Source organism: Borostomias antarcticus (assembly GCF_949987555.1).
Source record: "Borostomias antarcticus genome assembly, chromosome: 14".
NCBI lineage: Eukaryota > Metazoa > Chordata > Actinopteri > Stomiiformes > Stomiidae > Borostomias > Borostomias antarcticus.
In genome coordinates, this window is record NC_140247.1 from 6,893,096 (window position 1) to 6,918,073 (window position 24,978).

At 47.3% G+C, this 24,978-nt stretch overlaps 2 protein-coding genes across 2 annotated transcripts; both read right to left on the reverse strand.

Annotated features, from left to right (window-relative positions):
* Window positions 1-686: 686 nt before the first annotated feature.
* hspa9 (heat shock protein 9) lies at window positions 687-10,574 on the reverse strand. The gene is made up of 16 exons (XM_084448810.1): window positions 10,315-10,574; window positions 9,368-9,426; window positions 9,129-9,216; window positions 8,636-8,817; window positions 8,135-8,259; window positions 7,929-8,002; window positions 7,639-7,745; window positions 7,200-7,362; window positions 6,280-6,372; window positions 5,068-5,277; window positions 4,725-4,952; window positions 4,368-4,590; window positions 3,693-3,787; window positions 3,409-3,501; window positions 3,092-3,232; window positions 687-1,687 (listed from the first exon to the last, which is right to left on the reverse strand). The coding sequence occupies exons 1-16, from the start codon at window positions 10,378-10,380 to the stop codon at window positions 1,607-1,609; spliced, it is 2,028 nt and encodes a 675-aa protein (XP_084304936.1). The 5' UTR covers window positions 10,381-10,574; the 3' UTR covers window positions 687-1,606.
* Window positions 10,575-19,776: 9,202 nt separating this feature from the next.
* On the reverse strand, window positions 19,777-21,321 carry LOC311317978 (cip1-interacting zinc finger protein-like; the record flags this gene model as incomplete). The annotated part of the gene is made up of 1 exon (XM_084449134.1): window positions 19,777-21,321. One exon carries the CDS (start codon window positions 21,319-21,321, stop codon window positions 19,777-19,779), a length of 1,545 nt encoding a protein of 514 aa, XP_084305260.1.
* Between the last annotated feature and the right edge of the window lie 3,657 nt (window positions 21,322-24,978).

Consider the following 24,978-nt stretch of genomic DNA (forward strand, 5'->3'; position numbering starts at 1 on the left):
AATATTAGGACTCTCTGCCCTAGTGTCCCTTCTTTGACTTGTTCACGTGAAAAATATCTTATAGAAAATAGTTTGAAACAGTTGTTCTGAATACCAGCTGTATTTGTGTTCCTTGCTGTTATCGTTAAAAAGGGCCTATACATTCCCATTTCGTAACCTAATCCAATATTACATGTGAATGTGTATATTATCACCTTCTCATCATTGATTACATTGTAACTGAAAAATATCCAAATAAAACAAGGCCTTGACTAAAGTAGGATTAGGCCAACCCTACCAGCCCAGCCAGGTCCAGCTCTCTCAGTTGCACTGTAATGCCAGTGGCAAGACTTCTACTTCACAAAAACAGTAATTTCAAACAACACAAGCAGTGTTGAATTAATTTACTTCTTATATTTATTACATTCTATCCATAGTAGTGCAAACCAGCCGAATCCCTTTTTTGGCAGGAGATGTGGCCTCAATGACTTCTTATCAATCTTTCCTTAATCATTGACAGTAGGGAGACTGCACCAAACTGACTTGGTTAATAAAATCTCGGCGTCTACAGTTGTGCTGGTTGGTGCTCTGGAACAAATAAGGGGTTAGGTTCCAGTCAACAAGTACAACATGATCACAATAACAAGCACCATGCAGCCTCAGGATTCACACCCATTCCAAAATGCCACAAAGAAACAAACTGAAATTTAGAATTTTATTAGAAAAGACAGCAACTGTAATTTAGATGTAAATATTTTCACTCTAACATCATGGTGACCCTCAACCCTCCTCCAGTTTCTATATGACCCCACGCCCCTCCAGACGAGAGCCGTCACCTCCTCATCCGAGAGATGCTCTCCCTCTACCAGGTAGGAGCAACAGATCAGAATAACAAGGATTATGGCAACACAGACTTTCATTCTCTTACCTCACGTGAGGAAAGGAAGTCATAGTTCCACATGTGCCCCCAACATCTTAACACACATGGGTATAATATAAACACCCCCTAGCAGTTCAGAAGGTGAAAGTTCTGGGAGAGAGCCAATCACAATCCTCTTGCATCACATGGAACACCAGGGGCCCATTTGTTCTTTTTTACATATTCAAATGTCTAAAGAAATCAAACCAGTCCATTAGCAGTGTCATATCATATATCTCTGCAGCCCCCCCAGCATGGCTCCAGTCCTGTACAGAAGCAGGCTACAGTGGGGGCTACAGGCTGATCAGGTCCATCGGACCACAAAGTGAAACCAGGTGAAACTATGCACTGATTGGCCAAGCCTGGTCTATTACATTTTCACTGGGACTCATCGGAGACAGACAAGATGCAGAGACAAACAAAAACCCAATAGGGTCGCAGACAGGGAAAAAATCTTTAAATAAAAAAGACATCTCTAAACGGTTCAGTACATCACATCAGACTTTAAACCATACAGGATGTGGGGGAAGGGTAGAAGAAACATACATGGACATTTTATTCATTTGTAGTTTTACTGCAAAAACACAGTATGTGAGAATGACTTGAACGCTAACATCGCTCAGGACACCCAACGTGCCGCCGGCTCTCCCAAGCCCACCTGTCCATGTCCACATTGTCTCCATGACAACCTTCTTAAGTGCAAAGGTTCTACTGCTGGCCCTCCTTCTTGTCCTCTCCTGAGGAGGACCCAGAGCTGCTGCCGCTGCCGCCTTCCCTCTCCGACGCCATCTACAACACAGAGCACACACCAGGTCAACTATCTACAACACAGAAGCTCTGTCCCAATTCAAGGGTTGCATCCTACCTAGGTCGCAGCCTACGTGGTCTGCGTAGGTCGCGTCCTTCAGGCCAGGTAGGCCGGATGTAAACGTTTTGAGAAATGGGACAGTCTAGCCTACGGAGGATTCCCAACTCGTCATTCTATTGCCTAGGCAGCCCCAAGCGCGTGCCAAGCATTGGATGCCCAATGCTCACGGCAGGTTGTTATGGAAACACCACAGAAAATGCCTATCTAAATCGTCTATCTAAACTCGTAGATACAGGCGTAATTTGGATAAAATTTCCACATATTGGGATTCTATGGTGGTACTATCAGGCATGACATTTTCTTAAAACATAATAATATTAACATCAAAGCGGTTTAAAAACGTTTTAAAATCCGAGCAATGGCAGCTGGTACAGGAATTCAGCCGGACCGAAAAGCATTCTGGGAGGGAGGCCGCGAAGGATCCATCAGTTGTATCCTTCAAATTCGTCAAAAGTAGGTCGCATTTGTGGGCTGCATTCGGAGGACTCTTTGTAGGCTGAAAGAATTAGGACAGCACTTGTCGCCCCGTAGCAGCCTTCAAATCTGGCCTAGGTAGGATGCAACCCTTGAATTGGGACGGACCCAGAGCACACAACCGGTCAACCATCCGCCAGCAGTGGTGACTAACGGACACCTGGGCTGTCTGACCAGAATAGACCAGAAATCAAGTTCACTATGAGGATATTTTTTGAATATCCAACTCCTTTACATGTACTGAAGTTTGCTTTATTCTCTTTGATATTATGAAAGGCAAAAATAAAACCAATTGAGCATGTCACATTTAAGCACCCCCCTGAATGTAAATGAATCACATACAGCAATAACACTTAAGTTTGGTCATAAAGAGACAATACACTCAACGTTCCTGAGGATATATATTCCCTGGTCATCTAAAAAATGTAGCGTGTGGATACACATCTGCACAGTATTGAGACATTCATCAGAGAGTTAGGAATTCAGAACCAGAACTAACAGCTAGTTCAAATGTAGACAAATGTCAGATGTGTTTAGCTCGTGCGTTGGATACTTTCTGGGTTAGAGGCTACGAGAGAGGAGACGTTAGTGGTTACATTGTTTATACTTGCTACTTTGTCGTTATCTCAACTGCGCTGGAACTTTTGTCGTTTTTTTATGTGAGAGTAAATAGCTAGACTCGCCTTACGTCTACCGTCTCCCCGTTCTTGTACTCCCACAAGTGCTACACTTTCTCTCCAGGTGAAATCTCTGGAAATTTCCATCCAACTCTCAAACCCCCCCGCATCACTTCAACGTACAGCATATAATACGCGAGGCCCAGCATTGCCCGTGTAGGCAGGGAGTTTTACCTTCTTGTAGGCGATCTCGAAGAGCTTGAGGGAGGCCTGCTGCAGGTTGGTGGCGGCCTGCTTGATGTTCTCCCCGGTCTCGGTGTCCTTCCTGGAGAGCAGGTCGCGCACCTTGGCAATCTCCTCCTTCAGCTTGTTACACTGAGAAGAGACGGGAGAGGACAGACGGTCAGTACCGGGGCAGCCTGACAGGGGCAGCCTGACAGGGGGAGCCTGACAGGGGGAGCCTGGGAGGGGCAGCCTGAGAGGGGCAGCCTGGGAACCGCTGAGATGGCATCCTCAGCAGAGAGCTAGTGGGTCTGAGACGGCGCCCGGACCTCGTCAGCAGGAAGCTGGTCCTTGAACTCCTCCATCTTCGACTCTGTGTCGTGGACGATGCCCTCTGCCGAGTTGACAGCTTCCACACGGTCCTGTGGGACAACAACAGAGGTCAAGAGACATTAGCAACAACAGTCAACAACAAACTACAGGACTTGTCGAATAAGAGAAGAGTTGTTCCGATAGGCTCCATAAATCTGCACATCCAGCTGCTGATGGTTTCATGTGAGCTCAGCCGTTGTTCTTCTATCTGATTGTAGCGGTGTGAGGCAGCGTCTCCTACCTTCCTCCTCCTGTCCTCCTCAGCGTACTTTTCGGCGTTCTTGACCATGTTCTCGATGTCATCCTTGCTGAGGCCACCTGATGACTGGATCACAACTGGGAGTAGAGAAGAGAGGAGGAGAGGGGGTTAGACACGGCAGAGGCGCTGAATCCGTAACAGTTGATTGTGTGAACCTGAACTTTGGCCAGGGGGTCGCCTGACTGAATTTGTGAGTGCGGTGCCTGGTGGGCACTCCACTAGGGCTGGGTTTAAAAAAATAATAATAATAATTTGATTAATCGATTCTGAATCAAAATGATTCAGAATCGATTCATGAATCCCAAAATCGATCTTTTATTTAATGAATGAATACATGAAGGAATGAATAGTTCATTAATTCATTCATTTTTGGAAATCAGTATCGATACCCAGCCCTAGTATTGATGTGTTGCATAACTTGGCAGTCATGTAATTAAGGTTACAGCTAAAAAAAAGAAACAGGCTTCAGTAACACTAACCGAATCGATATTGAATCGTGATAATCGATTCTGAACTTGTGAATCAGAATCGAATCGATTCTTGAAATTCGAATCGATACCCAGCCCTACACTCCACAACAAAGTCTATTTGTGTAGCTGGGTGTAGCAGGACATAGCGGTTCAGTGTGTGTGTGTGTGTGCGCGTGCGTGTCCTTACTCTGCTGCTCGCGGCCGGTGCCCTTGTCCTTGGCGGACACGTGGACGATGCCGTTGGCGTCGATGTCAAAGGTGACCTCTACTTGGGGCACGCCGCGGGGCGCCGGTGGGATGCCCACCAGGGTGAACTGGCCCAGGACCTTGTTGTCAGCCGCCATCTCCCTCTCTCCCTGGCACACCTTGATCTCCACCTGGGTCTGCCCATCAGCAGCCGTGGAGAACACCTGCACGAGAGGAGAGGGGACAGTTAGAACACCTGGACTGGGAGTGTTTGAAAGAGTGAAATGGGGGACGTTTCAGGGATAGTATACGTGTGTGTGTGTGTGTGTGTGTGTGTGAGAGGGGGGGGGCCTCTTACCTGGCTCTTCTTGGTGGGGATGGTGGTGTTTCTGTTGATCAGCTTGGTGAACACGCCCCCCAGGGTCTCGATGCCTAGTGACAGCGGCGTGACGTCCAACAGGAGCACGTCAGTGACATCACCGGCCAGGACCCCGCCCTGGATGGCCGCGCCAATGGCGACGGCCTCGTCCGGGTTGACGGACTTGGAGGGGGCGCGGCCAAACAGGTCCTGGACAGTCTGCTGGACCTAGGAGGGGGAGGGTGGGTGAGAGGGAAGGTAAATATAGGGGGTGGGGGAGTGTGTGTACGGGGGTAGGGGAGTGTGTGTTAGCAGGAGTCTGGGGTGTGTATGAGGTTCCCACCTTGGGCATACGGGACATGCCGCCGACCAGAAGCACCTCTCCGATCTCGCCCTTGGAGACCTCGGCGTCCTGCATGGCCTTCTGGCAGGGGGCAATGGTGCGGCGGATCAGGTCCGACACGATGCCCTCAAACTGGGAGCGGGTCAGCTTCATGTTCAGGTGCTTGGGGCCAGAGGCGTCCATGGTCAGGTAGGGCAGGTTGATGTCCGTCTGGAGGCGGGGGGGGGGGGGGGGGGGGGGGCAGTGATGGGGGGAGAGACAGAAAGGAGAGGAGAGATAAATTAATGATAAATTATTTACAGGGTTCCCACACCTTCTGCAACATGATATTCAAGGACCTTTCAAGGACTCAAGGCCCAATTCCCTCAGATTCAAGGACCCAAATACAGCAGTTTCAGACGCGGATTAAGATGCAAGTTTTTATAATAAGTACTAGCCGCTCACAGACAACTATTAAAAAGAGAGGCTTGAATAAAGTCAGGGTGGGACTGTGATGTAACAGCATTGTCACGTTATTCAATTACATCGTAGTTACGGATTTCAGCAGCAGTGACAGCAACGTTGCCGTACAGTCTCCTTGAGGTCAGTTATTTTGGCGCCGTCGCAATTTACCAAACTACGACCAATGTGTCCCGTGGGCTTTACGAACTGTGCTAGTAGGGAGGCCTGCATCGGGCCACATGCATGTCCAGTGAATCTTTAAGCAGCCATTCTTTGTAGATGTCTTTATCTAGCCACACATCCTGGAATTTGCATTTTCCCTGCATAGCTGGAGGTTCGCTTATCTACTTACTAGCCTACATCTTGTTTGCTGCCAGAAACATTTGACTGCACTTTTTTGGGGCAGGTGGCACGACTCTCAGATGGCGGGAGACATGCAGACAGCATAACATATTTACTAATATTACGTTTAAAAAAAAAAAAAGTAACATTCTTGCACAAAATATATACATTCAAGCTGTGACCCATGTCTATTTATGTCGATTTTCAAGCACTTTCCATGACCCATGTCTATTTTCAAGCACTTTCAAGGATTTTTTTTTGATTTTCAAAAACTTTCAAGGATTTCAAGGCCCCGTGGGAGGCCTGTATTTAGTTATTCAACCCTTGTTTAACTTGACTGAATGACTGAAGAGATGAAGGGTGAGGTGAGGTGTGTGAGTGGTCAGGAAAGGTGCGTGTATTGGGTCGAGAGGGGTGTGTCCTAGTCACCTGCAGGGAGGAGGATAGCTCACACTTGGCCTTCTCTGCTGCCTCTCTAACTCTCTGTAAGGCCATGTTATCCTTGGTCAGGTCCACTCCAGACTGGAACACAACATGGAAGTTAGGGCCAGTTCAACGCAAAACACCAAAGAGACAGTTCAACACACAACACGGAGGTTCACCTTCACACATGACATACAACTACGTTTTCATTTCATTCTAGGCTGCATATTTGTATGAAAGACAACAGTTGGGTCACCCGTTCCACAAATGGATGCACTAAATGCATACAGCGTGTCCTCTCTCTAGAACTACATGAACTAGATATAGTAGGCCTCTACTCCACTCTCTAGAACTACATGAACTAGATATAGTAGGCCTCTACTCCACTCTCTAGAACTACATGAACTAGATATAGTAGGCCTCTACTCCACTCTCTAGAACTACATGAACTAGATATAGTAGGCCTCTACTCCACTCTCTAGAACTAGATGAACTAGATATAGTAGGCCTCTACTCCACTCTCTAGAACTACATGAACTAGATATAGTAGGCCTCTACTCCACTCTCTAGAACTAGATGAACTAGATATAGTAGGCCTCTACTCCACTCTCTAGAACTAGATGAACTAGATATAGTAGGCCTCTACTCCACTCTCTAGAACTAGATGAACTAGATATAGTAGGCCTCTACTCCACTCTCTAGAACTAGATGAACTAGATATAGTAGGCCTCTGCTCCACTCTCTAGAACTAGATGAACTAGATATAGTAGGCCTCTACTCCACTCTCTAGAACTACATGAACTAGATATAGTAGGCCTCTGCTCCACTCTCTAGAACTAGATGAACTAGATATAGTAGGCCTCTACTCCACTCCAGGCCTGATGTTAGTGTACTGGATTATATCATGTTTGCTCTCTCCACCCCACCTCTCTCTTGAATTCCTTGACGATGTGTGTGAGGAGATGCTGGTCAAAGTCCTCGCCCCCCAGGAAGGTGTCTCCGTTGGTGGACTTCACCTCGAACACACCCTTCTGGATCTCCAGGACGGAGATGTCGAAGGTGCCGCCGCCCAGGTCGTAGACGGCAATGCTGCGACGCAACCAGAGAGAGGATGTGAGAAAGGGAACGTGTGTGTGTGTGTGTGAACGCAAGACGCTGCATGTAGTATTCAGAGTAGACCACTGAAGTGTGTATCCGTCCAGGTACCCACATCTGTCGTGTGTGTGTGTGAGATGGAGTGAGTTTGAGAACGGGCAAGAGAGAGAGGGCAAGACAGAGAGAGTGAAAGTGAGAGAGGGAGAAAGGTAGAGAGTGAGAGTGAAAGCCAGAGAGAGAGAGAGCGAGAGAGCATGTCTCTGAACTCACATGCGGTCCTGGGTCTTGTCCAGCCCGTACGCCAGGGCTGCAGCCGTAGGCTCGTTGATCACACGCAGCACGTTCAGCCCAGCGATCTGACCTGCATCCTTGGTAGCCTGCCAACACGGGGTCGTCGAAAGTCAGCACACACACGCACACACACACACACACGAGCAACTGTCATTGTTCTGCAGCGGTATACTTAGTTTTGTTGAGGGACTTGCGTCCCATGCCGACTCTGTGCCTGTGATTAATTATTAGTCAGTCAGGTCTACAGCCAGCGGGGTGTGTGCTGTCACCTGTCTCTGGGAGTCATTGAAGTAGGCTGGCACCGTCACCACAGCGTTCTTCACATTGTGACCCAGGTAGCTCTCTGGAACACGAACGCACACAAACACGTCAGAACCAGGTGAGTTAACTACGTACTGCATGTCATAATACTAGGATAACGGTGGTGATTTAACAACGATGTATCCAGACTGCGGTAACGATGGCGGTTCCAAACCTGCAGTCTCCTTCATTTTCATGAGGACAAAGGCTCCGACCTGGCTGGGCGAGTACAGCTTCCCATGAGCCTCCACCCACGCGTCGCCGTTGGACGCACGCACAATCTTATAGGGTACATTCTTCCTGTGGACACACAACATCACTTCCTATCACACCTGGGGCACGTTTTTGTCATAATTGGGGCACTTCCGACCCCCCCAATCCTAATCCTGTTTATGTCCTCTCTCATAGCCTGAGGGCGGAGAGTCTCCAAGAGGACATTTCGGTGGCCATGTGGTTGTTTAATCTCAGACTTGGATGAACCTCTGTCTGATGGGGACTACTAAATTGGGATGGTTTGGGACAGGCTGTGACAGTCAAACACAGTCTAGGGATTGAGGTTAAACAACAGAGGAGGGTCTGGTAAAACTATGGTGTTTACAACATGCATATGTTCATGGTTATAAGGCTACATGCTACCAGTATAGGAGTAGACGTTAGTATACAAGTTTGCACTCACATGTCTTTCTGGACCTCTGCGTCTTCGTAGCGACGGCCAATGAGGCGCTTGGTGGCGTACAGTGTGTTGTTGGGGTTGGTCACAGACTGTCTTTTGGCGGGCATGCCCACCAGCCTCTCTCCCTCAGCTGTGAACGCCACCACAGAGGGTGTGGTCCTGGCTCCCTCTGCATTCTCCAGCACCTGGCGCAGGTGCACAGACACACGTACGAACACACACATGTACGCACACACGCACACACGTACGCACGCACAGGTACGAACACACACAGGTACGCACACACAGGTACGAACACACACAGGTACGAACACACACACACACACACACATTGAGCAGTTAAAAAAGAGCTGGGCTATGTGAATACAGTTTCCTATCCTGGTTATCGTCGCCATCGCTGATATACAAGACCAATTAGCCTACATCACTGACCAGTTGATGAATGAGTTACAATGAGCATCACACCCACACACACACACCTCTCTCCAGTACTAACCTTAGCCTGCTTGCCCTCCATGATGGCCACACAGGAGTTGGTGGTTCCCAGGTCAATACCAATGACGGAGCCTTTGATGGCCTCAGAGCTGTAACACACACACACACACAGTCAGAGGTAGCAGCACTAATGCACATATCAATACTCTCATACTCTGGCTAATGTGTATATATCTCGAGAATAATTCATAGTTCAATACAGACAATAAGACAAAAAAATGTTTAGGGAAGAATACTCACGCATAGTCTCTTCTGGCCAAGGCTCTGAGACAGTCCTGCTGGAGTCCATTCCAACAAGACTGCAAGAGAGAACATGTATTCAGAGTGAACACATCTCATATAACCGTCCTTTGCCAAAGACTGAAAACACAGATCTTACTTAACAGTAATCACAGCTGCCACTGGGTTTGCATATGGTAGCCAGGCTCATCATCACAACTTGAAACTTGATTCTTTAAAACAAAACGGTGCCTCTCCAGATACTCTCCAGTATACACGATAGTTCATGCCGAACTGTCCTGTGTTGGACAATCTTTGGCAGTGTGTGTTCAAATATGGGGACAGGGTGCCAGGGACAGGGACATCACACAAGGTCATAAGTCTCACGTGAGAGAGACAAGGACGTCCATCCTCTAGACGGCTCGGTTCAGTTACGTGTTTAACTTACGCCTACACACAACAACTATCTGGCTATTGACCAATAAAGCACAAAGTGAGTTATGTGACACCTAAATGACCAGTTTGTCAGATAGCCCTCTATCCTAGCTAGCTAACGCGGGGCGCTTATGCAAACATGACGTTAGCATGCTCAGTTAGCTGGGTGTAAAAGGCATAAGCATGTGTGGGTTATTTGCTAGTGGTAAGTTTACAAATAAGTTGCGTCACTTGGCAGTTAGCTATAATGAAGCCAGATAACTAATCTAACTTAACTAATCTAACTTAACTCACCACTACCCGATCTGGGAGTTTAAGATATAACGTTAGAGGGAATCATCACGTTAGCACTTAGCTAGACTAGCTACTGGAGCTAGCATCATCCATCTGACCATAACGTTAGGTAAGTGAACCTCCTCGCAGATAGCTAGCCACGTTACCTATGCTAGGTTATGCATCTAAGGGTGAGCCTCCAACTGTAACTTGTTTATACAGCTTCATAACAAGCTGGAAGTAGCTGGCGGCCTTCTTACCTTCTTTATCAAGCAGCAGCTCTGAGAGGGGAGAAACCTTGAAGCTGTTCTGGCAACGCTCAACATTTTCACAGGACTTGTCGCACGCTGGTTTGACTTACAAATGGGAGGCCGCTTGTTGTTCAAATAAGGTCGAATCTAAAGATGGTCCAAGTCCTCGGTGTAACTATCTAACGTTGAATGAATTCTCGAGGTGAAATGTCTGGGGTGAACCTGGGGATGGCTTTTTCCCAACCAACTAGACACCGGCTAACAGCGAAGAAGGGTCTGGAGACTGCGAAGGTTCTTCTCGAATTATCTAAAACATGTTGCACCATGCATTGCGAAACGGACCCTTTGTGAGTGACTAAACATTGCCTGAGCCAAACAAACCAGTTGAAATATTTTTTTGTACGTATTCCAAACATTTTAATCATACAAAATACATTAAACGCCATTCAGCTCCACAACCCTATTTCATTGGGTCAAGTAATCACGTTTTAACGGCAAAATCCTCTAAAATATAATCATGCTTTGACACGGACACACCACACCATGGGCTCGTGAAGGTCATGTTGGAGAGAAGGGGCGACAGTCGTTTCACGTGCGTTACATCAGTGGAACCGGTGGATGATTTAGTAGTAGTGGATGAAGTTGTAATCGAGGAATGTTTTAATCCTGTAAAAAAATAAAAATGTAGGGGCTAGCATAATGCATGTATATGGATAGATCGATGTGTCCTTCATCGTTGCGTTGTTTTAACCCATGACTCTTGCACTGTTCAGAATCAGTTTTACTAGTGCGCAGTGCCCGTGCCATCGTGGTTCTGCACGTTCTATCCATAGATCTATCTAAAACTGACATTTTGGCTCCTGAGCCCAAGTCCAAATGAATGGAGGTGAATGGGCGGCCGTGTTGGGGTGGCTCTGTGGTGTCCCCCGGCAGAGGGCGGTTCAGAGCACTTGGGGCTCCCTGCAAACCCCAGTCCAAACCCCTTGGCTCTTGACCCGCCCGCTCCCCCCCCTGACCTTTAGATCTGTGCGTAGGCCTATGCGAGCGGGTCATGTTTGGTATTGCTCATTACATCGAGAGCTTTCTGCCAGTCCAAACCGCATGTATCTGTGACCTTCCCATGTAGGCTAGAGTTACCACACTACAAACACACAGACATAGGCCTACACTACATATCCAATTTGTTCATTATGAGCCAACATAAACCTGTAGGCATATTTGTTGGTGGCGCGGTTTAGTAGCCTATTCTTAATTAAACCCAGCGGTTTGTTGTAATTCCTTGTGACATTGACACACACATGAACAAACTAATTCCTATAGGCTATAGTGTTCAATAATTACAGATCAGATTACAGATCCAAATATTCCCGATTACACAACTGTACAAAATAACTGAGGGGTTCTTTTGCAAAAACAGACTTCTTTTGTAGGCCTATTATCCAAAATCATGCCCATTAGAGGTGAGAGCGGGGTTTAAAATAGTAGGCCTACATTTATATGATATAGCCTAATGTTAATCAAAAGAGTGACAACATGCGGAACACGGACAGATGTTGGCGTATTCGTGAGAACATTCACACGCCCTAATATTTATTCTAAAGCAGCAGTCAAACTTCTCAAAACAAGCTGCCTCCGCTTCTGCGTCAGAATTGCTGACATAAACGCCACACGTCTCCTCATATTCAAGTCATATTCTGGGAGCTAGCCTATATAATTGAGAAGTAGGCCTATAAGGGGAGGTAATGTCAATTTATTTTACACAAGGTAGCCTATAGGGTCTATCAATTTCACAGCTTTCGAGTTTCATCCTTCTGCCATCGGAGTCGCAGTTTGTCATATCTCCAGAAATGTAGGCTACTTACGTGTGGGTCTGAGTGTGCGTGGAGAAGCGCTAATTTTCAGACATTCTCACATCAAGTTTAATTTTTATAAATACCCAAGGGTGCTTAGAAAGTGCCGTACACATGCTTTTACAGGCTACTAACGCAACATTTATAAATGAGCCCCTGATCTTTGAAATGCAGTTGATGTTATTCATATAGGTATATGCGTTATATGCCTATCCAAAATTGCATTTGAAAATAGCCCTCACAAATGAATGATAGATACTAAGAAAACACTAGATGTGATGTTGAGTGAATGGTATCAATCAATCAATCAAAGCTTTATTTGTATAGCGCATTTCATAACCAGAGGAAACACAATGCGCTTTACAGAGAACAAGAGAGGTGGGCATACGACCCACTCTCTACATATTCCAGAGGGAAGCAAAAAAACAGTAATCACCCGGGGGGCCAGATAAGTGAGCTGTAAAAATTCTTCCCTGACCCCTCTCAACAAGGCGATGGAGCAAGCTCCAGGAGTATGTTTGTCTACCGGCTAAGAACATTTATAAAGCAATACATTACATTAAATTACATTTCAGAGTAAGAGAGGCTAAAAAAGCATCATAGGAGAGACATGTCAAATACTGGTGGTATAGCCTGTGCATGAGTGAGGATCAGGCTATTTTTGGTGTGAGAGCTCAGGCTAACTGCTGCCACAAACAGACCTGCATGACAAGCTTTCAGAGCTCTCAGACCACAGCTGAGACAAAAGATCCTGTTCAAAACAGCAGTCTTCAGATAGGCTAACGGTCAGCTTCGACCACCACATTGAGAGTGTGAGGGACAGACAGAGGCAGAGATAGAGAGACCGCTCCTACCAGACCAGTGGAGGGCTATGGGGCTGTGTACCAGTAAGTCTGCAGTGTCTCTGGCCCCCAGTGCCTTCAGTGTGGAGGCAGGCAGTCGGCCGGCCAACGGTAGCCCCAGAGGGAGCCCCACTGCCTGGGATGACCGCATCATCATGGTCCAGGCCACCAAGGCTGAAGCTGAGGCTGGGGGCCGGAGAGAGGCGCCCATCTCCACTGCCAAAGGCTACCTGGAGCTGGAGGGGAAGAGAGAGGGGGAGACCCAGACCTCAAGGGAGGCAGAGGAGGAGGAGGAAGAGACGGAGGGGGATGAGCTGGAGGAACTGCTCAACTTTTCGGACAGCAATGGGAGTCGGAAGAATGAATTCTTGGACTGAAGAGGAGTTTATAATAAACTAGAGCTAGGAACGCTTGCTCTTTTTGTTCCAACTAAGGGGAAGAAATGAACAGTTGTGTGAGTGTGTTTTTGCCTCAAGCATGGTATGCATGTTTAAAACCATGTGACATAACTGCTGTGTGGCAACTGTTAACATTTGTATCTTTTTATCCTGTCTAGTTGACATAATTAATTGATAAGTGTGAGTCTGTTTCCTGACTACTCTAAGCCATGACATATAGGCCCCTGCATTCTAAGAAGACAACCATGACCCATCCCAGTCTGGCTTTATCTCTAGTTTCACCTGTCCTGTCACAGTCGGTGTCAGTCAATCTGAGGCTCATTTGAACTTTTGATGAGAGAATTCCCACGCATCATCTGAATACAGGTCTGATCAGGGGAAAGCCGTTTCTTTTGTGGAAAAAGACAAGTGTTTTGTAGAGAAACTATTCTATGTGTGTGAGTAAAGAAGATATTTACTGTGTTGGAGTGTTTGTTCATTTTACTCACAGCAAACACACTCACACACAGAGGCAAGACACCCTAACACACAATAAACACCTCCGACATAAACACACGCACACGCATACATACAAACACACATACCCGCACACACAATAAAAACATCACAGACACACACAAGACACCTCAAACAGACACAAACAGACACTTGCACCTACAATAAAAACTTCCCCGACACACACACAAGCACACACAGACACACATAAATCAATTTGCAAAAGAGCACATTCTAAAAAGAATGTCCTTTAATGAGTAATATTTGCCGGTTCTGGGTGCTGATAAAACATTGGGGACCTATATGAAAAGGTCACACAAGAAAATGCTTCAGAAGCAATGTTGTTCAGATCTCCTTGATATGTGGTTGGCAGAGCCTAAGCCATACACTCATGTAGAGATAGATGCCATGTGAGTAAATGTGCCCTGGGGAAATATGATGTGACAAATAATCAAACCAAGAACTCTGACAACAGGGGTTCCCCAATACATTGAACGGGAAATTTCTTGAAAGGGTCTTTAAAAACACAGACAGGACCAGATCCAAACCATTCGACCCAAACAATTGATTGTGGAAGCTTTGTTATCCACCAGCTCCGACACAGAGACATGGCCATGAACCAGAGCATCCTGCTGCTCCTCCTGCTCACAGCCATGCTGGGCCTGTCTGTTCCTCTAAGAACCGAGTACCTTTATGATATAGCAGAGGTCCAAGAGCATCTGAAGGTAAGACGATTATTGCAGCGTTACATCCGTTTACTGTAACTGACTAGAGCGATGTCTATGATGCAGAGATATTGTAGTATATTTTAATAACCAATTAGTGCATTGATAACCCATTTATATATTAACAGTGAATTCGCTCATTGTCTAGACCAGAACATGAAACTATCAGAACACAGTACTTTTGTTCATCCTTTATCTATCTATCTCTCTCTCCCCCTTTTTTCTCCCCCTTTCTCTCCCTTCCAATCTTTGCATTGAGTCGAATGTAAACTGAGTGAAACCAGATGTTCCAGCAGTACCTATATAAATCTGTAGCACCTTCGGGGCCCAGGAGTTATACTGTGTGAGCTGGTTTGGCAAGAAGACACTGTAATGTCTGATTAAAGAGAATTAGAAAGAAAAGAAACCTGGCTGGACATTTTTCTCTCTCCTGAATGCTTATCAAACTATAAAGCATACAAAATAAATCCACCATATGCGGGTGCCAAGGTTAATATTCAGATCTGTTGTTAAGGTTACCTGTGTGTTTATTTTGAATGACAGGGCTGCCCTGAAAACTGCCGCATGCCTGCCCCGGTGAGTCCGCACTTCTTTTTTCTTCATCCCCCTCTCTTCTTCCCCTCTCTCCATCCCTCTTGCCACCTATCCACCTCCTCTCCACATGGAGCTGCCACAAGGCAGTGCTGGAGCCAGTCTGATAGTGTGAACTGCAATAGGTCTCTGCAAGGGTTGAGGAGCTGGTTGGAGCAGACCGTATCTCTGATCTGGTTCTAGAATAGACCTTATCTCTGTCACGCTGCACACAGACACAGCTCGCCGTCACATGCTGCTCTGACTTCCCTTCCTCCCATCTCTCTTTTCTGCACCTCGTTAACCGCTGTGTATTTGGTCCTATCAAAACACAAGGCAACTCAACTCAGCACATCCCTGCATTGCATTGGCGATTTTATAGGGGGGGCAGGGGGGGCACGGACAGCACAACTTTGCTCAGATTCTTAAAAAAATAAATAAAATAAAAACTTTTTTTTACTAATTAACACAATTATTTAATACATAATTGTGGTTTGTACCAGTTTGTGTTAGATCATCATTAATTTTAAAAGTGTATTTATTACTTAAACTAGGCTACCTTTAAAAATATATATATATTCATAATCCACTAATGGCACAACTCGTCCGTCGAAAAAAATGAGATCTGACTGTACTGCTCAGTGCTCAACAAGCTACAACTAGCCAACCTGCTCATAATGGCAAAAAGAGCTATAAAAACAATTTACCACTTCTTCATAAAATAAAATAAAATCTGGCAATGCTAATGAAGAAGCTACCACTCGAAATGACAGCCCAGCAGGTGCAATCGAATGCAGAAATGCTCCAGAGGCTATCGGAGCTAGCACACTAGCACTAGCACTAGCACTAGCACTAGCACTAGCACTAGCACTAGCACTAGCACTAGCGCTAGCAACATCACCATCGGCGAGGAAGCTAGCACCAGCAGGCAGTTGCAGTTTGATGTGATGTTGGGTATGGCCTAGTGCTCGGTCATAAAGTCATATTGACATGCTCGTGGTGGCTAGATGAAGTTTGATGCGTTGTGCATATTGAATTGTCATACGGATTTCTTATTAGCATACTGTTCACAACTGGTATTCTTTGTAAATAGATGGGACGAGACGGCAGAACTGTTTTTTTTTTTCTCACGTCAAAATGTTGCCCCCCCTACTCTCAGAGGGTAAAATCGCCTATGGGTGGTCTATTATGTCATTGTCTGGCGATGAGAGATTTCTGACTGTACTGCAGGAGGGATCATACAGTAGTCGATTGTTAACAGAGAGGAAGTTTGGTGGACGTACTGTTCACAGAGAGGAATGGTGATTGGGGATGTAACATTTCTTTCTTCTCTCCTCAGGATAAATGCAAATGTATTGCAAATTTCACCTCTGAATATGTGGTAAGACAGAGAGAGAGAATGAAAGAGACCTTTATTATTATTTTCATATTATTATTACTTTATAATTTACAGTCATTTGAAAATATTTGCAGCTTTTGAGTAACAGGTTTTGTATTGAACAGGTGCACTGCAAACCAGACTACTTCATAGAAGGACTTAAGTCACTGGAAGCAAACACTCTATATCTACAGAGAAGAGTGTATTCGTGGAAAAAGAAGAGGGTAGGAGAGGTAATACAAGACTAATCTCATCCATCCATCCATCCATCCATCTATAGTAGTACTGTATACATGTATGACCCCCAGTAGCTGAGTAACTGTGAACTCACTCCATCTCTCTCTCCCTAATCTCTTCTTTCTCTCTCTCTCGCTCCCTCTCTCTCTCTCCCCCCCCCCCCTCTCTCTCTCTCTCCCCCCCCCCCCCTCTCTCTCTCTCTCCCTCCCTCTCTCTCTCTCTCTCTCTCTCTACTACAGCTCTATAAGAAGCTGTCTCTAGTGTGTGTGTCCCCGGTGGCTCCTGCCATGTTCCTGAAGCATTTAACAGAGGTGTTCCAGAGGTTGAACGTCTTGTTAGGTTGACCCCTGCCTGCTCTTGGGATCACCATCTCTCTGCTCTTTATGTATCATTAACTTATTATTAATATGGACCAATTGTTAGGATTTTTGAAATTTGTTAATTGGTCAACTGATTGTGTGCTCCCAATTATTGATGATGAGACCCAGGTGTGCTGAGTCATGTGGCCACTGAGCCTACAGGTATATATCACCAATGCTCATGTGCAAATAAATTGATTGAGTGTTTCACCAGCATCCTGTCTCCACATTGTTTCTTTTCTCAGTTCATGTTTTAGCCGGTATCTAGCAAGTAGTCAAGCTCTGTTTAACAGGTTATGGGCCCAGATGCGTTGGCGTTTGTGGAGAGATATCCGGCGTGAGCCATCAAGAGACAAAGTTTGTACTTCCATTTGAACGTGTGTCTCACCGTTTGGAGTACCATGAGCGAACGTTCAAGTATGAGTTCACGTTGGTCTTGTTTTTGATGGAGACGAAAGGAACTATGAACTGTGGGAGACAAGGTTTTTGGGCCATCTGCGGTTGCAGAAGCTAAAGGACACCATTTTGAATGGGCCCGCCGAAGGTGCAGATGCAGATGCACTGGCTGAAGACACAGCAAAGAACGCCGAGGCGTATGCTGAACTGATCCAATTCCTGGATGACAAAAGTTTGTCCCTGGTCATGCGAGAGGCAGCGGATGACGGGCGTGGAGCACTCAAGATTTTGAGAGACTATTATGCAGGCAAGGGTAAGCCGCGCATTGTTAGTCTTTATACAGAACTGACCTCTCTGCAAAAGTCAAGCAGTGAGAGTGTGACAGATTATGTCATACGTGCTGAGACATCAATCACAGCTCTGAGAAATGCTGGTGAAGTGTTGAGCGATGGACTTTTGGTTGCAATGGTTTTGAAGGGGCTGCCAGAATCATTCAAGCCTTTTACTATTTTTGTCACTCAACATGATGACACACTCTCTTTTGCTGACTTTAAGACTAAACTGCGGAGCTATGAGAGCACCGAGGGTATGCGCACAGCTGTGGCCAACGACAACGTCATGGGAGCCCGAGTACAGCCGAGGAAGGCTACCATGGCAGGCGCTAAGGAGCAGGGCATTGAGAGCATGGACATTGTGTGTTTCCGGTGTGGTCAGAGAGGACACAAAGCATCGGCATGTCAACGCGGCCAACAGTGGTACAGCCAGGGCAAGAGTACTGCACGACGGGGGCGGAGGCAGCGGCAGGACAACGCACGTGGAGTGTGAGGAGACGGATGACAATACCTTTGCATTCGTGACCAGCGAGCCTCAGCCAGGGCACAGTGTCATGAGAAAGGGCCTGATGGTGGACACCGGTGCGACGTCGCATATCATCACTGATCTGGAAAAGTTCAAGAGCTTCGACGACGGATTCCAGGCTGAGACTCACTGTGTGGAGCTGGCCGATGGCACGAGATGCAAGGGGGTCGCGGAGCGCAGAGGCGACGCGGAGGTGTGTCTGGTCGACAGCAGGGGGCGGCACCTCAGCACCACACTGAGGCAGGCGTTGTACATCCCCTCCTATCCTCAAGACATCTTCTCTGTAAGAGCGGCAACTTCTGGTGGGGCGACTGTGATCTTCAGGGAAGGAGAAGACGTCCTACAGTGCAGAGACGGTACACGTTTTCTCATTCATGAACATGACAGATTGTTTTATTTGCCTACAGTGCCAGTGAACAAAGACTGTAATGATCAATGTGTGAGCTGTCATGATATTCAGACGTGGCACGAGATTTTAGGACATTGCAATCATGATGATGTCCAGAAATTAGAGAATGTTGTGGATGGTATGTCAATCAAGGGTAAAGGATACAAGTCCATGCAATGTGAAGTGTGTACTCAGGGGAAGTTCACTCAGAGCAGGAACAGGAAGTCTGACGTGAGAGCCAAATCAGCTTTAGAGCTGGTACACACAGACTTGGCAGGCCCTATAGACCCAGGCTCCAGGGAAGGGTATAGGTATGCACTATCCTTTACTGATGACTATTCGAGTGCAGTGTTTGTGTATTGTCTGAAGCAGAAGAGTGACACAGTGGAAGCCACAGAGAGATTTCTTGCCGACATAGCCCCATATGGGAAGGTTAAGTGTATCAGGTCAGATAATGGTACTGAGTTCACAGGACAGGTCTACCAAGCACTACTTCGTAGGAACTGCATTAGACATGAGAAATCAGCACCATACTCACCACACCAGAATGGAACTGCTGAGCGTAACTGGAGAACCCTTTTTGATATGGCCAGGTGCATGCTCTTAGAGAGCCAGTTACCCAAGGAACTATGGCCATATGCTGTCCAGACAGCAGCTGTGGTGAGGAATAGATGTTTCAATAACCGCACCAAACAAACACCTTATTTCATACTGACAGGAAAGAGACCAAATGTGTCCAGGATGCAGAAGTTTGGTACTGTGTGTTATGCCTACAGGCAGGACAGGAAGAAGCTAGAGGCCAGGTCTGACAAGGGCATCTTTGTTGGCTATGACAAGAACAGTCCGGCCTACATGGTCTACTATCCTGACAGTAGAAAAGTGATGAAACACAGACTGGTGAAGTTTATGACCGACATGGTTGTTGCACCGGTGCTCATCGTTCTTTCACAGAAGCCACAGGGACAGGGGCATCATTCAGGTCCGCAGCTCTGGAGACAGCTGCAACTGCTGACGTCCTGTGAGCTGGTGTTGCAGACACAGCCTGGGCTCTGGAGACTGCTGCTGGAGGCCTTGAGAGACCAGCTTGGGCTCTGGAGACTGCTGCTGGAGGCCTTGAGAGACCAGCCTGGGCTCTGGAGACTGCTGCTGGAGGCCTTGAGAGACCAGCTTGGGCTCTGGAGACTGCTGCTGGAGGCCCTGAGAGACCAGCTTGGGCTCTGGAGACTGCTGCTGGAGGCCCTGAGAGACCAGCTTGGGCTCTGGAGACTGCTGCTGGAGGCCTTGAGAGACCAGCTTGGGCTCTGGAGACTGCTGCTGGAGGCCTTGAGAGACCAGCCTGGGCTCTGGAGACTGCTGCTGGAGGCCCTGAGAGACCAGCTTGGGCTCTGGAGACTGCTGCTGGAGGCCTTGAGAGACCAGCCTGGGCTCTGGAGACTGCTGCTGGAGGCCCTGAGAGACCAGCTTGGGCTCTGGAGACTGCTGCTGGAGGCCTTGAGAGACCAGCCTGGGCTCTGGAGACTGCTGCTGGAGGCCCTGAGAGACCAGCTTGGGCTCTGGAGACTGCTGCTGGAGGCCCTTGAGGTTCTTGAAGTGCTTGAGGGACTTGCAGTGGGAGTGTCGGGCTGAGGACTCAAAGTGGTAGAACTGCTGACAGAGACGGCAGAGGAACCCGGCCACCGGGCCCACGAAGCTGGACCCGTACACGGTGTCTGGGTCATATTCCTCATCGTCAGCCATGTCCTCCAGGGTCACCTCCACATGGCCTGGGCTGCCCTCCTGTCCAAGAGAGCTGCCCTGTCCGCCATCTTCCCTCTCCCCCTCCTCTCCCTCCGCGCTGCCCTCCTCCTCTCCCTCGTCCACGTAGCAGCCCTCTGCCTCCAGGGCCATCAGCTGGGCCAGGACCTCGGGGCCACCCTCCGCTCGGAGCTGGTCCACGCGGCGCCGGTGCTCCTGGGACTGCGTGTGCTCCACAAACAGGCGCGTGGTCCTGAAGTGCCTCTTGCACACCGTGCACGTAGGGCTGGCCGTTTGACACGCAAGCTTGTGTTCCTTGGTCCGGCGGTGGTCCATCACGTTACTGGTGAAGTGGGTTTGACAGGCGGCACACCAACGCTGCAGACCTGGTCTCTTCTCTCCGTCTCTGCGCGCCCCCTGTAGGGACTCCTGGACTCGGGGCAGCAGGGTGACCAGGCAAGCGTTGCTCATGTGCTGAATCTCCATCATCCTCTGCTGGTGACCCAGGCCGTTCATGTGGCTCTGGAAGTTCTGCTGGTTGTGGCAGGTGATGCTGCAGATGTAGCAGTAGAATTTATTTGCCCCCTCCCCGCCCCCGCCGTCCTCCTGCCCGCCCGGTGTCGCCCCCGTGGCGCCCCGGACCTCGGGCGCTTCCTCCTGCGGGACCGGGTCGAACGACCGGCTCTCCTCACTCAGCTGGGCCGGGACCGGCAGGGTGGATTCTGCGCTCTGGACCTCGGCAGCTCTGCTCTCCTCCGGGGCCTCCGGGACCTCTGTGACCTCCATGACCTCTGCCTCCGCAGCGCTGACCCCCTCCTCCTCCAGGATGATGCAGAAGTTTGGTACTGTGTGTTATGCCTACAGGCAGGACAGGAAGAAGCTAGAGGCCAGGTCTGACAAGGGCATCTTTGTTGGCTATGACAAGAACAGTCCGGCCTACATGGTCTACTATCCTGACAGTAGAAAAGTGATGAAACACAGACTGGTGAAGTTTATGACCGACATGGTTGAGGGACAGCAGACTGACGTGTCTGATGATGATTTTGGTGTGCAGTATAGCACAACCATACTTGACCCTGACAGACTCAAGCAGAGTGAGATCCCAGAGGCTAGGCCAGGTCCAAGCCACATACAGACGGGTGAGGCCAAACAGGAAGCACATGAATCTCCACAGCGATATCCTGCTAGAGAGAGGAGGAAGCCAGACTTTTATGGAGTGGAGAATGACCAGGCTCAGGTCAACATAGATTATTGCTATAGGATGGTTTGTAATGTACCTCAGACTTTCAGAGAAGCTGTGACTTCATCCAACTCAAGTGAATGGGTAGATGCAATGGATGAAGAGATGAAATCTCTGAGGGACAATGACACATTCACTCTGACCACCTTACCTGAGGGTAAGAAAGCTGTGGGGGGTAGGTGGGTGTATGCTATCAAAAGCAATGTTGATGGATCTGACAGGTACAAGGCCCGTTATGTAGCCAAAGGATACAGTCAGGAGATGGGTGTAGATTATGGAGAAACGTTTTCACCTACTGCTAACCTGACCAGTGTTAGAGTTTTAATGCAGAAAGCTGCCCAGGAGGATCTAGTTTTGCATCAGATGGATGTTAAGACCGCCTATCTGCATGCACCTATTGATTGTGAGATTTACATGGAACAGCCAGAGGGTTATGATGTGAAATCTCAGACAAATGACAAGATGGTCTGTAAACTGGAGAAGTCACTTTATGGGCTTAAGCAATCAGGTCGAAACTGGAACAAAATGTTGCATGACTATCTGTGTGAAAACATGTTTGTACAAAACCCAGCTGATCATTGTGTTTATGAAAGGGAAACAGAAAATGACAAGGTGATCATACTGATCTGGGTTGATGACTTGGTTATTGCTGCTAGTGATGAGAGAGCTTTGAAAGATGTAAAAGAGATGCTCACAGTAAAATTCCAGATGAAAGATCTAGGCAGACTGAAGAATTTTCTTGGTATCACTTTTGACCAGTGTGATGGATGTGTGACTATGTCACAGCAGAGTTATGTTGACAAACTGCTTGACAGGTTTAACATGCAAGATTGTAAACCTAGGTCAACACCTTGTGAACAGAAATTAAATTACACTGACGATGGAGAAAAGTTGACTGACCCTAGAAAATATAGAGAGGCAGTTGGTAGCCTAATCTACCTAACCTCATGCACTAGACCTGATCTGAGTTTTGTTGTTAGCAAACTGTCACAGTATTTCAGTGAACCAACAGAAGAGCAGTGGACAACTGTAAAGCATGTGTTCAAATATCTTAAAGGCACAAATGACAAAATGTTGTGTTACAGAAAATGTGACAAGGGCCTGAGATTGCTAGCATACAGTGATGCAGATTGGGCTACTGATGCAACTGACCGGCGTAGTACAACTGGCTACTGTATTAGCCTGAGTGAGAATGGTCCTTTGATTTCTTGGAAAACCAAGAAACAGCCAACTGTAGCACTTTCAACGTGTGAGGCAGAGTACATGGCATTAGCTGCCACTACACAAGAATGTCTGTACTTATCCCAATTGCTAGAACATCTTGATGATTGTCAGTATGATGTACCTAGGATCTATGAAGACAACCAAGGTACAATTGCATTGGCTAGGAATCCTGTTAATAGACAGCGATGTAAACACATTGACATCAAATACCATTTTTTGAGATCAACTGTAAATGATTGTAAAGTATGTTTGGAGTATTGCCCAACAGATCAGATGGTAGCTGACATGATGACAAAACCAGCTACTAAAGTTAAGCTACTTACATTCTCCAAGTTCCTGTTTGGGTGATAGCCAGGCATAGGTGAAGTTGGGGTGAGTTTTTTGTGTATGCATGGCTGGCGCAGCTAGTATAGCTTTTGTCGGGTTATCACTCCCTCCCTCACTTACTCTCTCTCTTACTGCGTTACTCCCGACAATGTTGGCCTGCATCTCTCTGTTGGCACCACAAGGGACAGTAGTCCCAGTACACCAAAATCAAGAAGGGCACCAAAATCAACCTACGGATCTCCACTGCACAAGTAGAGTAGTGGTCAGAGCATTGGACTCCCACCCGGGAGTCCGGGGTTCGAGACCCGGTGGGGATGACTTAATGGGACAATACACCAAACCTCCACATGTTCATCCTTTCACTCCAACCTTTACCCCTTGCCTTATAGATCAGGGCTGACTTTCCCAGAGGCATCGTAGCGCTACGTTCATTGTAAGCTATGGCGTTCATCATAGCGCTACGATGAACGTAGCACTACGATGCCTCTGGGAAACTCAGCCCAGATCATGTCCCAACCCCAACACATTCTAACCCCAACCCATACTAGGGACTGGAAGAAGGACACCAAAACCAACCCACTGATCTCTGCTGCACAAGTAGAGTAGTGGTCCAAGCATTGGACTCCCACCCTGGAGACTGGGGTTCAAGACTCGGTGGGGATGACTTTATGGGACTATACTCCAAACCTCTACACATTCATCCTTTCACTCCAACCTTTTTATCCCTTACCTAAATTTCACAAGTAGAGTAGTGGTCAGAGCATTGGACTCCCACGCGGGACATTCTCAGAGATTACCGTCTATGCTGAACGAAACTCCTCTAGTCTATATGTAGCTAAACAAACCCACTGTTCTCCACTGCACAAGTAGAGTAGTGGTCAGAGCATTGGACTCCCAACCAGGAAACCAGGTCTTGAAAGACCGGGGTTCAAGACCCGGTGGGGATGAATTTATGGGACTACCCAAACCTCCACACGTTCATCCTTTCACTCCAACCTTTTTATCCCTTACCTAATAAAACGCTGTTGTTTACGTTTTGGAACTGATGTGTCCAGGCGACATCTTAATATATCACAAATTATTTCATGTCATTTCTACTGTATTCAAAGCTATTTAGTGGCATAACTAGTTCCGTCCTACCAGTCCTGAACAGAAACAAGCCAGCCACGCACATAAGCCAGTCTGGACCTGGCTTGGTTCACCTGTGGGAACTTAAGCCTACTAGTGACCAGGAAAAAGGACCTATACGCATGTGTCCATAGGCGATTTTACCCTCTGAGAGTAGGGGGGGCAACATTTTGACGTGAGAAAAAAAAAAACCCTGTTCTGCCGTCCCGTCTCTAGTTTAAGTAATAAATACACTTTTAAAATTAATGATGATCTAACACAAACTGGTACAAACCACAATTATGTATTTAATAATTGTGTTAATTAGTAAAATTGTTTTTTGTTTTTTTTAAAGAATCTGAGCTGGGCTGTCCAATCAGGGGGGGCACTTGCCCCCCCTGCCCCCCCTATAAAATCGCCAATGCTCTCAGATGCTCAAAGAAAGGCTAGCCTCATTCTATAGACTGAAAGAAGGTATCACTCCTCTACCACAGTTTACTAATCTCTGCACTACTACCCCAATTCCAAGGCAGAAACCCAGGATA

Excerpts from the sequence above, each read along its gene's own strand:
- hspa9 (XM_084448810.1), bottom strand. The coding sequence starts at position 10,380 with ATGTTGAGCGTTGCCAGAACAGCTTCAAGGTTTCTCCCCTCTCAGAGC. Across the intron at positions 4,591-4,724 it reads TCCCCACCAAGAAGAGCCAG|GTGTTCTCCACGGCTGCTGA; the intron begins GTAAGAGGCCCC and ends CCTCTCGTGCAG. Across the intron at positions 3,233-3,408 it reads ACCAGCTTCCTGCTGACGAG|TGTAACAAGCTGAAGGAGGA; the intron begins GTCCGGGCGCCG and ends GTCTCTTCTCAG.